This window comes from Thrips palmi, unplaced genomic scaffold (genome assembly GCF_012932325.1).
Source record: "Thrips palmi isolate BJ-2018 unplaced genomic scaffold, TpBJ-2018v1 HiC_scaffold_10, whole genome shotgun sequence".
NCBI classification, from domain to species: domain Eukaryota; kingdom Metazoa; phylum Arthropoda; class Insecta; order Thysanoptera; family Thripidae; genus Thrips; species Thrips palmi.
The window spans coordinates 19,995,814-20,010,653 of NW_023144621.1; the positions used below are offsets into that span (position 1 = coordinate 19,995,814).

General features: G+C 63.1%; 1 protein-coding gene across 11 annotated transcripts in view; it reads left to right on the forward strand.

The window, feature by feature from the left end:
- LOC117639002 (polypyrimidine tract-binding protein 1) overlaps positions 1 to 14,840 on the forward strand; it is a 202,461-nt gene that overhangs the window by 162,409 nt on the left and 25,212 nt on the right. For all 11 annotated transcript variants that reach the window (XM_034374288.1, XM_034374292.1, XM_034374287.1 and 8 more), the window contains one exon: positions 2,673 to 2,819. In XM_034374288.1, the coding sequence (XP_034230179.1) occupies positions 2,673 to 2,819 (147 nt within the window). The remainder of the gene's footprint in view (positions 1 to 2,672; positions 2,820 to 14,840) is intronic.

Below are 14,840 nucleotides of genomic sequence, written 5' to 3' on the forward strand. Positions count from 1 at the left end.
TGCCGAGTGCTCGCGTTGCCTACCTCGAGGCGCCCGGAGTGCAGCCAGCCCGCCCGACTGCCGAGTGCTCGCGTTGCCTACCTCGAGGCGCCCGGAGTGCAGCCAGCCCGCCCGACTGCCGAGTGCTCGCGTTGCCTACCTCGAGGCGCCCGGAGTGCAGCCAGCCCGCCCGACTGCCGAGTGCTCGCGTTGCCTACCTCGAGGCGCCCGGAGTGCAGCCAGCCCGCCCGACTGCCGAGTGCTCGCGTTGCCTACCTCGAGGCGCCCGGAGTGCAGCCAGCCCGCCCGACTGCCGAGTGCTCGCGTTGCCTACCTCGAGGCGCCCGGAGTGCAGCCAGCCCGCCCGACTGCCGAGTGCTCGCGTTGCCTACCTCGAGGCGCCCGGAGTGCAGCCAGCCCGCCTGACTGCCGAGTGCTCGCGTTGCCTACCTCGAGGCGCCCGGAGTGCAGCCAGCCCGCCCGACTGCCGAGTGCTCGCGTTGCCTACCTCGAGGCGCCCGGAGTGCAGCCAGCCCGCCTGACTGCCGAGTGCTCGCGTTGCCTACCTCGAGGCGCCCGGAGTGCAGCCAGCCCGCCCGACTGCCGAGTGCTCGCGTTGCCTACCTCGAGGCGCCCGGAGTGCAGCCAGCCCGCCTGACTGCCGAGTGCTCGCGTTGCCTACCTCGAGGCGCCCGGAGTGCAGCCAGCCCGCCCGACTGCCGAGTGCTCGCGTTGCCTACCCCCACGGCGTTCGGGGGCCTCGCAATGCGTTGCCGTCCCAACGCGTTACGCGCAACTCCAACTTCGCGACCTCTTCCACGCCGTTCCGGCCGGCTGGCAGCAAACTGATTCCGACGGAGTGTCCCTCTCTCCGTCTCTCTCGCACCTAAACGGGGCGGCCACGAGTGCGAGAGAGACAGAGCGACGAAAACGACTCTGTCTGCTGGTCGAGCCGGTCGCGCAGAGCGATATCATTCTCTGGCCGATATTGGGCGCGGCAGACGGTGCGGTGCAGTCGATGCGTGCGTTTTGTGTTCGCGACAAAAACAAAAGGCCGTCGGTGGAGCCGATGCCGTGGGATGGGTTGGATGCTGTTCGCTCCGCGTCGCTCTGCCGGTGCATTGTGTGACAGGCCGTGGCGTTGCGTGGCGTGGCTCGCTCCCTAATTAGGCCCTGTGTCTGCACTCCGTTGTTTTATTCGATGGCCTTTCATGTCGCCGCTCGGGCCTGGCCGGGCCTGGCGATGGAGCCCCCCGATGCGCCCTGCCCGCCGAGGGCCCCGCACCGGCAGCAGCAGCAGCCCCGAGTTGCCCACTTCCGGCTGCACGGCTTTCCAACAGAGTTGCCGAGCCCCGGTGGATTTGAGATAGAATTATTGTGTGCCCCGGGCCCGGCGCATTGAATGCGGCCTGGGCGTGTGTGTGTGTGTGTGTGTGTCCTTGTCCTTTTTCTGCCCGTCTCTTTCCCTCTGCAAAGCCGCGCCGTGGCGTTGCTTGGCGTGCCGCGCGTCGCCCGCCGTGCTCAGATTTGAGATTGCTCTCTTCGTCGCCGTGCCGCACTCTCTCTTGCCGTTCAAATATTTGTCCCCGACACACGCGCCTCGCGTCGGCACGCTTCTCGCGTGTCGCTCTTTACTCGTCCTTTTTTTCGTCGTAGGCGAGAACAAACTGCGTCGCGTGACTGTACGCGAAAGCGGGATGCCGACGTTCGGTTTCCCACGTTGCGTCACGGTGTGCACGCACCGCTCTCCTTTTTCGATACCACCACCGGACTTTTCTCGTACCAGTTAGCCGTGGTTTTCTCTGAGTGTGGCGTCGACTTCCGCTGCCGCAGACTGATTCCGAGAGTCGTTTTCGTCGCTCTCTCTCGCACTCATGGGGATCCGCTTCGCCCCTCGCACCGCTACGGCGCGCCACCACACTGTTGTTGTTTCGCCGAGATTCATCCCGCGGCGGCGCTGGAACCGGCGGATGCTCAGCAGACTGGGAGCCGTCCGTCTGTCTGTCTCTCTCGCACTCGTGCGGCGCCCCGTGTGGGTGCGAGAGAGACGGAGCGACGAAGGCGACTCTCGGAACGGGATCGGAGGAAAAGGGCGAGGGGAGGAGCAGCGATTCGATACGCTTCCCCTTGATTATGTATTTGGATTTCGCTTCGCCCCTCCGCCATATTTATTCTCTGTCGTATTGCGGCGCCGCGGTGGACACACGCACGCGCACACATACACACACACACGTGCGCTCACCTGAAACCTGCCTCCCCCTGCCCCGTGGTGTCACAACCAATCGCCTATGGCCGGGATAATTGGCCGTATTTCAGTGTGGATGGCTGGCTGGCTGGCTCGCTTGTGTGCGGTCCTTTCATTAGGTTTTGCCCCCAAGTTTGGAATGTCAACGTCCGTGTCGTCGCTTCTGTGTTGTTGTTGCTATCAAACGGGGCCATTAAATCCTTTTGCATCCGAGCGCGGCGCTTTTGTGCCGACACTCACTTGCCTCTGTGTCGCTGTGCCCGCCGCCGCGTCCTGCCGCGCTCCGCTCATGTCATCACCGTTTCACACACACACACACACACACACAGACGTGCGCGTTGTTCGCCTTCGTCGTCAACGTTGTTTTGGATGTTGTTGTTTTGATGTTCCCAACTTTCAACTTTAAACAGCAACAATTATAATAATTTTTTTCTTGTTTGTTTTGCAGGCGTTCCTCGAGATGGCCGACGAGACGGCCGCCTCCACCATGGTGCAGTACTTCACGACCTGCGTGGCGCAGCTCCGCGGCCGCGCCGTCTACGTCCAGTTCTCGAACCACCGGGAGCTCAAGACGGACCAGACACACAGCAACGCCGTGAGTCGCTTTTTCAACGTTTCACGTTGCCGACGACGAAAACGAGCCATTTTGTGCTACGAGGCTCTCCTTCCCCCACCCTCCGGGCCTGGCTGTCATGTTGTATCCCCCGGCGACGCGGCGCGACGCGGCGATCCCTGCCGGTGCCGCCCGGTTGACGCCGAGGATTATGATTGTCACACGAAGAAAGAATCCATTACGCCCTTCCCTGGTCCCTCCCTGCAGAGATGTCTCTCTCGCACCCCCGCCTGGGGGCCGGCCCGCGAGTGCGAGAGAGACAGAGCGCGGCCCGCCGCCCTTCCTTCCCCCTGTTTCGCGCTGCGCCGCTCCGCCGAATAAATTGGTTCCTGATGCAGGATGCCTTTGCGGAAGTGCGTGAATTTTTTCTTTCTTCCTGCCCGTCTCTCTCTCTCTCTCTCTCTCTCTCTCTCTCTCTCTCTCTCTCTCTCTCTCTCTCTCTCTCTCTCTCTCTCTCTCTCTCTCTCTCTCTCTCTCTCTCTCTCTCTCTCTTTTGGGCGGTGCTGCCTCCTTTATTTTCTCCGGCCAAGTTTACGCCGGGGATGAGTGGGGGTGGAGTGGGGGTCGGTCCGGCGGGCCTAGGCGGGCCCAGCCAGCACCACTGGCCGGGTGGGTACGCCCCCGCGGGACGCTGGCGGGGCCCTTCAGGCCGACTCCGAACAGCGTTTAGTCGCTCTGTCTCTCTCGCACTCAAGCGTCCTGCTGTTGAGGTGCGATAGAGACGAAACGACGAAGCCACTTGTTCGGAATCAGCCTTCTAGCCCTGCATGGGGCGCCGTGAAGCCACCCTCCAGCCCCCTCCCTCTCCCCCTCTCAAACCGGCCTCGTAAATCATTGGCCTTGACCGCTTGCTGCTCTCACCTGGAAATCGTAAATTCCGTTAACTCGCGGCCACCAAGATGAAAAGGCAGCAGTGGGGTCCGGCCGGCCACGCCGAGGGCCAAGCGGCCCCGTGATATACTGCCGCGCGTTAAGTTGCGCCAAATCCGTTTTAGCAGGCTCGTCTCGTCGCGCCGTTTGAGAGAGAGAGAGAGAGGGAGAGAGAGAGAGAGAGAGAGAGAGAGAGAGAGAGAGAGAGAGAGAGAGAGAGAGAGAGAGAGAGGTCCGCGGGGATAAAAGTCGGCCGCAGCGCCAACTTTCTTGCGTGTGGGAGTAAGAGTGCGGGAAGGAGAGCGGAATAACTTTTAGTTGCGGTTTCCAATTTTTGTTTACTTTTCGAAATTTGCGGGAGAACAGCTCATGAGCTGAAGTACAGTCGTTAAGTAAGTGATAAGTTCAAAGCCAAACTTTCGCACATGTTGCGGAAAACCAGCGCATTTTTACTTCAAACTCCAATGTTGATAAATTTTGGGGAAGAACTCGAATGAATTTCGCGCAAAGTTTGGAAGAGTAGGTACGTAGCTACCGAATTCTTGCCCAACTTTTTGGGCGCTGTTGCCCTTGGGACGGGAAGAGGGGGTCTGGTGGTTGATGGATCGAGCACTGTCGGAGCGGCGCGAACGAAATACAGTGCGGGCGCCGCCGCGCCGCCCAGTCACCTGACTGCCCCGCGACCCACTGCAGTCCCACCGGCCACTGGAGCCATCGAACGGGGGTCCGCAACTTCAGTGCTATTTTTTTTAAATGTTGCCGCCAAGGCTCCGCTCGTCGTTTTTTGTTTTCTTTTGTTTTTTGTTGTCTTTTTTCCGTGTTGGTGCTGGCTGGACGCGGGGGCGGCGGCGGTGCGCCTCGGGCGGAAGGGTTAATTGAGTTTCTGTTGGAATAACAGCGAGTTCGGCGCGGCGCCGGTTTTGACAAGGTTTTGACGAGGTGCTGCCTTGCCGTCCGTCCGCCGGTTCGCCGGTTCGAATCGCCGCCGATCCGTTCCGCGGCGCGGATCTGTGGCGGTGTTGTCAGTCCGGCTTGTGTTTGGGTGGTCTGCCGCCAGGGCGCGCTGCGGCCGCGCTCTGCTTGGCAAAGCGAAGCAAAGCGAAGCAAAGCGGGTAAAGCCCTTAGGTCGGCGCGCGGCCCCGCCGAGCCCCGCCGGCAGGGCGCCCTCCCCGGACAAACACGCCCCGAACGTGATGTCAGCGCCGAGGCGGGGATGAGGCTTCCGCGGGCAGCGTCCTCGCCCACCTCCGGCATCGCCGAGGCATCGCCGAGCCCCGAGCCCCCGGGGCGGTGCGGCACCCCGATAAAGCCCACCTGGAGCTGGAGCAGCCGCTGCAGGACGTCTCCGGGAACACGGACCCCGCGCCGGGGGCCAAAAGACCGGCGCCGGCGGCCAAAACTCGAGATGCCTTCTGAGCTCCACAGTCGCTAAATGGGACTTGAACCGAACGTGGGACTCCGTCAATGGATTCCTCGTTCGGAGAGCAATTCATTGGTGGAGTCATACGTTTGGTTGAAGTCTCACTTAGCGACTCTGGAGCTCCAAACGCGTCCAGGATTTTGACCGCCTCCACCGGTCTTCTGGTCCACTGTGCGGGGCGGCCGCCGACGTGGGCGTCCTCTCTGGGCGTGACCCCGCGGGCCCTCGCGGACGCAGGCCGCCGTATCGCCCCGCGCGGCAGGTGGGGGCCGCACTCCCCCGCCCCCTCCACTCCCCCTCCACCGCCTCGAGTGGCACGGCCCTTCTGATGTTCTTCCGCGCCCAACTTAGTTCGGCCATAAATTGCGGCGGCGGTAGCGAAATATTTGTTGGAATCTTGTTGCCGTCATGTAATGGCGCGCCACTGCGGCAGTGGCGGCGGCACGGCGCGCCGCGCCCGTCACTTGCTCGCACAAGTAGTGCTGGTGCGCGGGGTGGGTCGGGGCGCGTGTCCCGGGTTCGAATACCGGCCGGCCCCCCCGCGGTAGAGCAAAAAAACATGGTGTTCGCATAAGGAGGAGCGGCAAAGCTACGCGCGCGAAGAAGGCAAGCCGCAGTTTGCTTTATTCTACGGACAGACACTCCACCTGTGCGGGCGGAACCTCGCCGCGGAACCTCGCCGCGCTCTGAAAGGAAAGGAAGGGAAAAGTATTGAGGTGCGGCCCGGCTCGGCTCGGCTCGGCTCGGCTCAGGGCGCGAGGCACATCGCACATGGTGCTGTAGGATTCCGACGCGTAGCTACGCGCTCCGCCAAATCTGCCTTCCATGAGGTGAATAACTTATTTTTGTTCTGCTGCATGCGCTTTCTCGATGAATCCCCCGCCGTGTTTCGCGTTGTACCGCCGCGCGCCGCGCCTCCAAGACCGCCGCCGCCGCGCCCTGAGCCGCGCTGAGCCTCCGCCGCACTTCGGGGCGCCCCGCCACGCCCCGCCCCGCCCCATCCGCGTCGCTCCGTCTCTCTCGCACTCGCGGGGGTCGGCGTGGAGGTGCGAGAGAGACGGAGCGCTGTTGGGCTTCATGGCGGTGGCTTTGCCTTCGCGAGCGAACGCCGAACCACTTGCTTGCTTGCAGTGCCGCGGAGACGGCGGGGCGCGGCGGCGCGGCTCGCAATGGACCGGCCGGGCCACGCCACGGCACGGCCACGGCGCGGCCAGGGCTCGCTCTCTCACTTCCCGATTGAATTTTAAAATTTGAGCGCGTATGATTGCGCCGAGCGCGCGCGCCGCGGAGGGCGAAATCACCCGCGGAACGAGAAGCAGTCGACGGGAACTCGCGAAATAATTTGGAGATAACGCGGATCTGCTGCAACTTCGGCCGGAGAAGCACGGTCCTGGGACGATTCCCGCTTGGTCTCCGTCGCTCTGTCTCTGTCGCACGCGTGGGGCGCTCCGTAGGGGTGTGAGAGAGACAGCGAGCTGACGGCGACGCTTTTTGCCGCCGCTTTGATCGGGCTTGCCACGGCTTGCCACGCCACTCGATGCACTGTCGCCGGCAGCGGACGCGGGATGTGCCGCCCGTCAATATCTCGTCTATAAAAGAGAAACTTCTCTCCTTCGGCAACTTGCGGCCGTCCTTTATTACTTTGAAAGTGCGTAGCCTATCATCTTATGAATACTAAACGATTCCGCTATGAGGCGGTCGCGCCATCCCTCATCATCTCCTCCCTCCTCCTCTCGTTACACAGGTGAGGGGCGCCGATACTGGACCGCCCGCCCGCCTGTCTGTCTGTCGCCGTGATTGGATTTTTCATGCGGGGGCTTGCTTGATCGGGCTCGTTCCGAGACGCGCGCTCTCCGCAGACCGATTCCGGGAGTCGTCTTCGTCGCTGTGTCTCTCTCGCACTCACGGGGCTTCCCGCACAGGTGTGCGAGAGGCAGAGCGACGAAAATGTCTGGGGTGCGTCCCCGCTTGGCGGGCTTCGCCCGCCTAGTCCTCCCGGCGGCACTGCAACGGCTTTACTCCGAACAGTCTCTCTCTCTCTCGCTCCCACTCATGCGTCGCTCCGTAGGGGTGCGAGAGAGACGGGATGAGACTTACTGGCGAGCGGGAGACGAAGGAGCGGCGGTGGCGGTGATATTCACGAACGTGTAAATTCGGAGAATTATTTGCTTAAGGTTTCGAGGGGAGACGGGCGCCTTCGCGACGTCCCGTCTCGCGACGCCGCCTCCGACCACCCCCTCTACCCCACCCCTACCCCACCCCTCACCCCCCCCCCTCCACCCCACCCACCCCCTCTACCCCCGACCCCTCCTCCGCCCTCACGCCTCTCCTGACAGTGAACCGCAATAAGCCGACGAATAATGCCGACTTTTTTGTTTCCTCTTTGTTGCACTTATGCAAATGAGGTAAGCAACGGTGTGCCAAGCTTTTCATTGTCGCGGCTCAAGGAGCGGCGCCGCTGCCGTCTGCCAGTCTGTCTGCCAGTCTGTCTGCCAGTCTGTCCGTGTCCGTCAGTCCGTCTCTCCGTCCGTCTTCCTGTCTGTCCGACCTCCTGGGCCTCCAGCCGCCTCCTGAAGGGAAGAGAAAAGACCGCGGGATAATTTCCGGAGAGCGAAGCAGAGCAGCGGCAGCCGAGCGATTCCGAGCAGGGTTGTCCCGTCGCTCTGTCTCTCTCGCGCCCCCGCGCAACGTCCCGCGAGTGCGAGACAGACAGAGCGACGGCCGTTCTGTTCGGGATGAGCTTGCCGCTGAGTCGCCGCTGTCCGCGTAATCGACGTGCAGGGCGTTGTCGTGGACCTGGACTGATTCCGAGAGTCTATCTCGCACCTGCTCCATGAGTGCGAGAGAGACAGCGCGAGGAGACAGCGATCCGATGCCATTGGCGGCAGGCCCTCCTCGTCCGGCCAATCCTGGACCCACTCTGTGTCGTCCTATTCCCTGGTTCGGCTCCGGCTGCCGGTCCAAATTAGTCCGAGGCGCCGAGGCGGGGACGGGACACACTTCCCCACCGCGCCTATTTCTTATATCAATCCACCACGCCGTGCCGAAACAGAGCTCCCATCTCAGCGGGAGAGAGAGAGAGAGAGAGAGAGAGAGAGAGAGAGAGAGAGAGAGAGAGAGAGAGAGAGAGAGCACTGTCTCGCAGAGTCTGCAGCCTTCGGCTCACAACGCGTCTAGAATTTTGTCCTCCTCCACCGGTCTTCTGGCCCACTGTGCGTTGGTGCCGTGGCCGCGCCTCCAGAGGGGCTTCGGGCCTTGACTACTTCCCGCTGCGGCGCGCGCCCTGGCGGCCTGGAGGCCTGGAGGCCTGGGACTGGGAGGCGTGCGAAGCAGCGGCACGCTCCCCGCCCTGCGCACTTCGAACGCCCCCAGCGCGCATCTCCGGCGGCGGTAGATTAAACCAGTTAACGGGGTAACAAAGGCTGGAGCTCTCGTTATTGACAGTCGGCCACCTTCCTGCCGGTGGCGCGGTGGGGTGGGGTGGGGGGATTCCCGGAGAAGGCCGCCCGCATTGTCGGGCAGGTGAGTGCATCCGACCTGGTAACCCGTAAAGCACGCCTATAATGCGAAAGGGTGGGTGGCTCTATATTCTTTCTTTCGGCCTCTGCGCGTGGCGGCCCCGGCGCCCGGACGAGGCTGGCAGGCAGGCGGGCGAGGCGCGCGCCGCCCCGCCGAGGCTGGCAGGCGGGCAACCTGGCGCCCCGCCGCGCCGCCGGCACCTGGCCTGTAATCTGCACCGTGGAAATGAAAATAAAAATGAAAAGGGTGGCAGCGGCAGGGGCCGGCCAGCAGGCGATGCCCGGCAAAGCTTTCGGGGCGGGCAAAGGTGGCGCGGCAACGGAACGTGGAGCCAGACGCAGCCCCGGCCTTTTAGCGGCCCTCGCATTCGCACGCCCATGTTGTTGTTGTTGTTGATAAAGCAAAGAATAACACGTCCGTGGAAAAGATCTGCTTAATTACATATCGCCGAGCAGCTTGGCCGGCCCTTTTCGCATTTGTGGATCATTTCCGGAACCGCATCTTCTTCCCCCGTCTCTCTCCCTCTTTCTCTCTCCCGAGTTTTTTTCCCGTTGATTTTTCCGCGAGGTTGATAGTGTTTGCGACCCGGCTGCCCCCGGCAGCCTCCCCCATTCCCCGCTCTCGTTAAAGGCCGTCGTTAGCGCCGCCACCTCGCCGGCCCCGCCTTGCCCCGCCTTGCCCGTCGCGTGTGGCGTGCCGTTCGCGCCCCTTCAATTTCTTAGCGTTTTGTCGCAAGGCGGTGCTCGGCCCCAACGGCCCCGCCTCCGGGACGGGGAGGGGGAGCGGCCAGGACACTGCCATGTGCAGCCCGGTGCGGTGCACTGTGAAGGCTGCGGCCGCAGCGATGACGCCCGCCAGACGCGGCTAGACCGCAGCCCGACGCGCCCGCCCAGCGTGCGGCCTACCCAGCGCGGGGCCCCCAGCGGCCCGCGACACTGTGAGTGCGGACCCGGCCTTTGCCAGGGGCGGCTCCAGGACTACTTTTCGGAAGGGCCATGTCACGCATTTTGCCTGCCTTCAGGTGGAGTGCACTGCTCGCTCCGAACGTGTGGTACCAATGCATTGCTCTCTGAACGAGGAATCCAATGGTGGGGTCGCACGTTTTGTTCGAGCCCAGTTTAGCGACTCTGGACCTCAAAACGCGTCTAGAATTCCGGCCGCCTCCACCGGTCTTCTGGGTTACTGTGCGACGCCGCCTTGGCAGTGAGGGCGCGAGGCGGACTACTGACTAGTGCGGTGGACAAACGTTATGTCGCTCCTTGATTGGTCCCAGCGCGGCCCTCCCACTGCCGCCCCTGTGCCGTTCCAGCGGCGTGTAATGAGCGGGAAAGATTCAAGCCGAAATCCACCTCCTCAGCCAGACAGCCCTGCAGGGCCTGCAGGGCCTGCAGGCCGCGCTCAGGAATAAATCCTGTTCCTACGGAGCGAGGCGGGGCGTGGCGGGGCGTGGCGGGGGAGCACTCCGAGGTGGCGGATGTGGGGGCCGCCCCATCCATTTCCGCCGCGGTTAGGGGGCGTGGCGGGGCGTGGCGGGGCGTGGCGGGGCGGGGCGGGGAGGGGCGGGGCGGGGGGAGGCGCGGGGTGCAGAGCGGAACGAACTTGGAGGGTGGCATCTCCGCGGGCTGTTTCCCCGCGAAAACAAACGCAAGCAATGGAATATCTATCTATATATCTATCTATCGAGGGGTGCTGGTTGGGTTTGTCTTGGATTGGCGTCCCTGGGTGTGCCGCGGGGCGGGGCGAGGAGGGGCGTCATATTTATTTGTTCTTCCTCTCCGGCGGCGCGCGGCGTGCCGCGGCGCGGGCTAGACCAATCCGCAATCCGCTCTGCATGGCTGAGGCCGTCCTCGGCGAGTGGCGGTGCCTCCAGTGTGGCGCGCACCGCGCACTCTCGGCTTCACTCACTCTTTGAAAAAGGTCTGGGCGATTCTCGGAGAACGTCACTGAAAACTGTGAGGGTTGTACTGAATGCACACACGATGCACTGAAGTGTGCAGTTAGTTAGGTTTTCAGTAGTGTTGTTGGGGGAAAAATTGACTCCGATCCGCGGAAAAAAATCTGAAACGAGGACGTTTTTACTCGACCGAAGTTTCACCGTCACTGAAAGTGGAATTTTCTATCCTTGCCCGTGCTTTGTAAATGCCTTCCCGTGAATGGTTGCGATTTTCTCGATGGTACTAACAAAATTCGTCAAAATATCTATAAGGTACCGTGAATTCTCAATGGTATAAAGTCTGCTGCACCACCATAATATTGAACATTTTCACCATATTATAGAGAATCTTCACCGAGTGTGGCGTGTGCCATACCTGCTCTCGTGCGTCCTGCTGTCCGTTCTCGAGAGAGGAATCCTGCCGTTTTTTCTCACCGGGACGCTGTGTCTGGGTTCTGTGTCTGCGTTTGGCACGGAGGGGAGGCCTGCGGTTCTGGCCGGTCGCTGATTGCCCATCGCCGGCGTGTGGTTGCGGCTGCAGGGGCTGCAGTGTGTCGCCGCGCCGTGCCCTGCGCTGCGTCATTACGCCGCCCGTCCCTCAGACCGGCCGGCGGACGGCAACGGCCACAGCCATGTGCACTGGTAAAACAGGAATCTACCCATAAACAGTGTGCCTGCGCAGTGCGGTGCAATGCGCAAGGCGTGAACTACTATGGAACGATGCAAATCGGTCTGTGCCTTTGGAAGGGCTGGGCTGTGCAGGAGTATTCATCCATGCCCCTCCAAAGGCAAGTAAATTTTGCTTGCTAAGGCCTGCGCAAATGACGGGGATTCCTCTGCAGTGTAGTTGTTCCCAGCCAACCAGTCCGCCGCGGGCGCCACACTATTTTTTTCCCCCGGGCACAACACCTGAAGAGCGCGCCCCGCCCCGCCCCGCCCCGCCCGTTCTGTCGCGTTGCAGCCCCTTCAGGGCCCTCCCTTTTTTCGGCAACGTGAAGTGGATGGATTTGAGCCGTTGGTGCTGCGCGCCGCGTGCTGCGGGCAGGGCGGGCCTACACGGCCGACGCGGCCGACGCGGGGACGTGCGCGAGGGTGGCGGCGCGATGGAAGTGAAGCAAGCGAAGCTGGCCGTGTTGTAGAACCGCCGCCTGTGAAATTGATTAGAATACGTCAATGCCAAATGCCTCACATTTTTCTCGGCGGGGCGGGTGAGGCGGGGCGGGGCGGGGCGCGGTGCTCTGCGGCGAGGCGAAACGAGGCGCATCCCGAAAAGATTCACTTCCCAGACCACGCTACGCCACGCCACGCCACGCTTCGCGTCTCCGTCTCTTGCCTCCTTTTTCTCCCTTTTCCCCGGTCGAGACGCGGCGACGCGGCACCTTCTGACAACCTGCTCCGCCGCAGTAACTTCGGCGACAACTTTGCGCGGGTGGAGAGGACATCTGGGCAAATTCCGCTCTCCAATCTTTTCCCCTCTTTGCTGGCGCTGCGTGGCGGTGCCCTCGGCCGGGACTTGCATCTGCAGCCGGCCTGGCCGCTCTGGCGCACCGCCAAGTTTAAACCGCCGTGTTTGTGTATCATTGACCCGCCGAGGCAGCGGCCGGCGGCGTGGCCCGGCCCGGCCGGAGACAGCGGACTCCCTCGCACCCTTGCGGAACACCCCAGGAGTGCGAGAGAGAAAGACTGAAGACAGTGCCTGCTCCGCCACTGCAGCGTGTGCCCGCGAGTGTACCGCCATACTGCTACCGCGGCCGCCGTGTTTACATTTCTGACACGACGCAGACGCCGCGCTGGCGGGGCTGGCGGGGCTGGCCGTCCTGCAGACCGATTCCGAGCACTGCTTGTCTCTCTCGCACTCGTCCCGTAAGTGTGCGAGAGGGACGGCGCTGGCCGTCTGCACTGCCTGAGGCCAGCGGCCGCGGCGGAAGGGCGAGTGACACGGCGGCCCAGAGCAGCGCGACGGTGCTTTATTATTTTCGGACCGCCACTGTAAAAGTCGTCACTGTTTTTTCTCAACGAACGTGACGTCGCGTTCGTTAGAGTGGATAGTTTGACGTGTGTTTCGATATGACGCCGGGAACGGGAAATGTTATTTCTGTTTTGTTTTTATTATTTTTCTCCTTTTGCCGCGAAGCAGGTGACCGCCCCCTGGCGGCTTGTATGGCATCGGCGTGACGCTGCGCGGGGCGGGGCGGGGCGGGGCGGGGCGGGGCGAGGCGGGGCGGGGCGGGGCCCTCTCATGACCCCTTTCAGTGACCCTCGCGGCCGTCAGCGCGTCAGCCTCGCGGCCCCGCCTCGCCCCGCCTTGGCCGCCCCGCCTTGGCCGCCCTGCCGCCGTCGGCCCCTTTTCTATCAGTCTTCCCCGCCCTCCCCGTAGTCGCTCACTTCATAACTGTCGCCCGCCTTGTCGTCCGGAGGAGCCTCTCCTTTCAACATTTTGTGTGGTTTGTCCGGATAGTGCCCTGAGGGAGAATCGCACCGCCGGGCCGCGCGCCCTCCCAATACCTTTCAGCGCGCCCTGCCCTTCGCGGCCCCGCGGCACGTCAACTTCTTTGGCGCCCCTTCCCCGGGGCGGGCAGCCCTCGGGGCAGCCTCGACCACGGCCCACAAAGCGACAAGCCAGCCGGCTTCTTCGCGACCTCAACTCTGTGCGTGGCACACCCCACTTGGAGCTCCCCTGCATGCACACCCGAACGAGCACTGTTGCTCCTGAGCTTTAAAACAGTGTACGTCCAAGAATGCATGCATGCACGCTGCACGTGTGCCATACTGCACACCGTTCCGTTTGTAGAGTCCAGCCGTGTCGCTTGACTTGCCCAACAGGCTTGCCCAAGGCTTGCCCAAGGCTTGCCTTCCGTTCCCTTCGGCCCGCACCCGGGGCTGACTCCTGAACGAGTCCAAGCGTCAGTGCGTGCGTGGTCTGGCTCGGCCCGGCCCGGTCCGTTCTCCGGGCCATTTTGGCGGCCAGGGAGGGCCAGGGAGCAAGGAGTGCACCGGCCCTGCCTCGGGACGAGTCCATCAAAGCGCTCGCCCGGCCGGCCGGACCGCCTTTTCGGACGGCCCCATATCTCGCCTTTTCGGACGGCGGCGGCGGTGCGGCGCGCTAGACCGAGACGGGCGGCCGGCCGGGTCGGGCCGTGCCGCTCAGGGTTTTCGCCAAAGAGCAAGAGTGCTCCCTGCCCTGCTCCCCGCCGCCCCGCGCCCCTGCGCCCTGCCAGCCCCATCCCCTACCTTGGCAACTTGTATCCCGGTGTACCAAGAAACTTGGCGGCCGGGCGCCCTTAACTTCCCCCTCCGTCGATACACAAGGTTGCCCGGGCCGCGCCACGCAAAGCCACGCCGCGCCACGCCGTGCCACGCCACCCTAACCGCTACTTGGGCCCTCTGGGGAAAGCGGGGAGAAAAGTCCTTATTTAATGAAAATGATATCAGACGCTAAGTTCTGCTGGGTCCGCCGAAGGGACGGAAGGGCGCGGGGAGGGGAGGGGGATGAAGGGTGGAATATGTAGGGCAGGTAAGGGGATAGTTTGAGAGGAAGCTGGCGGAAGTTAATAGGCGGCTCGGGAGGGGAGGGGGGGATGTTTGCCACGAAGGGTTGGCAGGCCGAGGGCCCAAGGGTGGAGGGCCAAGGGCGGAGGGAGGCAGGAAACCATATCTCTGTGATTGCAGTGGCACCACCCGCGCAAAGTTTTCTTTGCAATTGGGGCGCTTAAGGTTTCCTTTATGCCTGGGGCCCGCCCCGCCGGGGCTGCCTGCGCTGCCGGGGCCGGGGAGCCTAAATCGCTTAAGTGGCGGCGGAGGTAAGCGAGCTGTCTGCGGGGCGGTGGAGGCGGGGCGGCCCGGGAGGTGTTGTGTGCGCAGCGCGCAGGGCGGCTTGCCATGCCAGACCGACGGGGTCCCTGATCTGTCTCTGTTGGTCCGCCGCGGATCGCGTGGCTCTGCCGCTTGATTTGGAAGGATCGTCTGGTCTCTGTCGCACTCATGGGGACCGGCCGCGAGTGCACGAGACAGAGCGACGAAACTGTCCTCCGGAATCGGGCGGCCGCTTCGCTAGCATCGCTCTGCTTTGTGTGGCTGTCGCCGCGATTGTCTGCCTGACGGCGGCGTGCTTTGGATACTTGACTGGCGTCTGAGGGGCGGGTCGAGGGCGGGTCGTCCCCCCCCCCCTTTCCCCTCGCCCTCACGCCGCCCGTGCCACCGTCACCGTCGCGCACGACTGCCTGGCGTTTTTTTTCTCTTGGCGGTCTATCACGCGTGACGA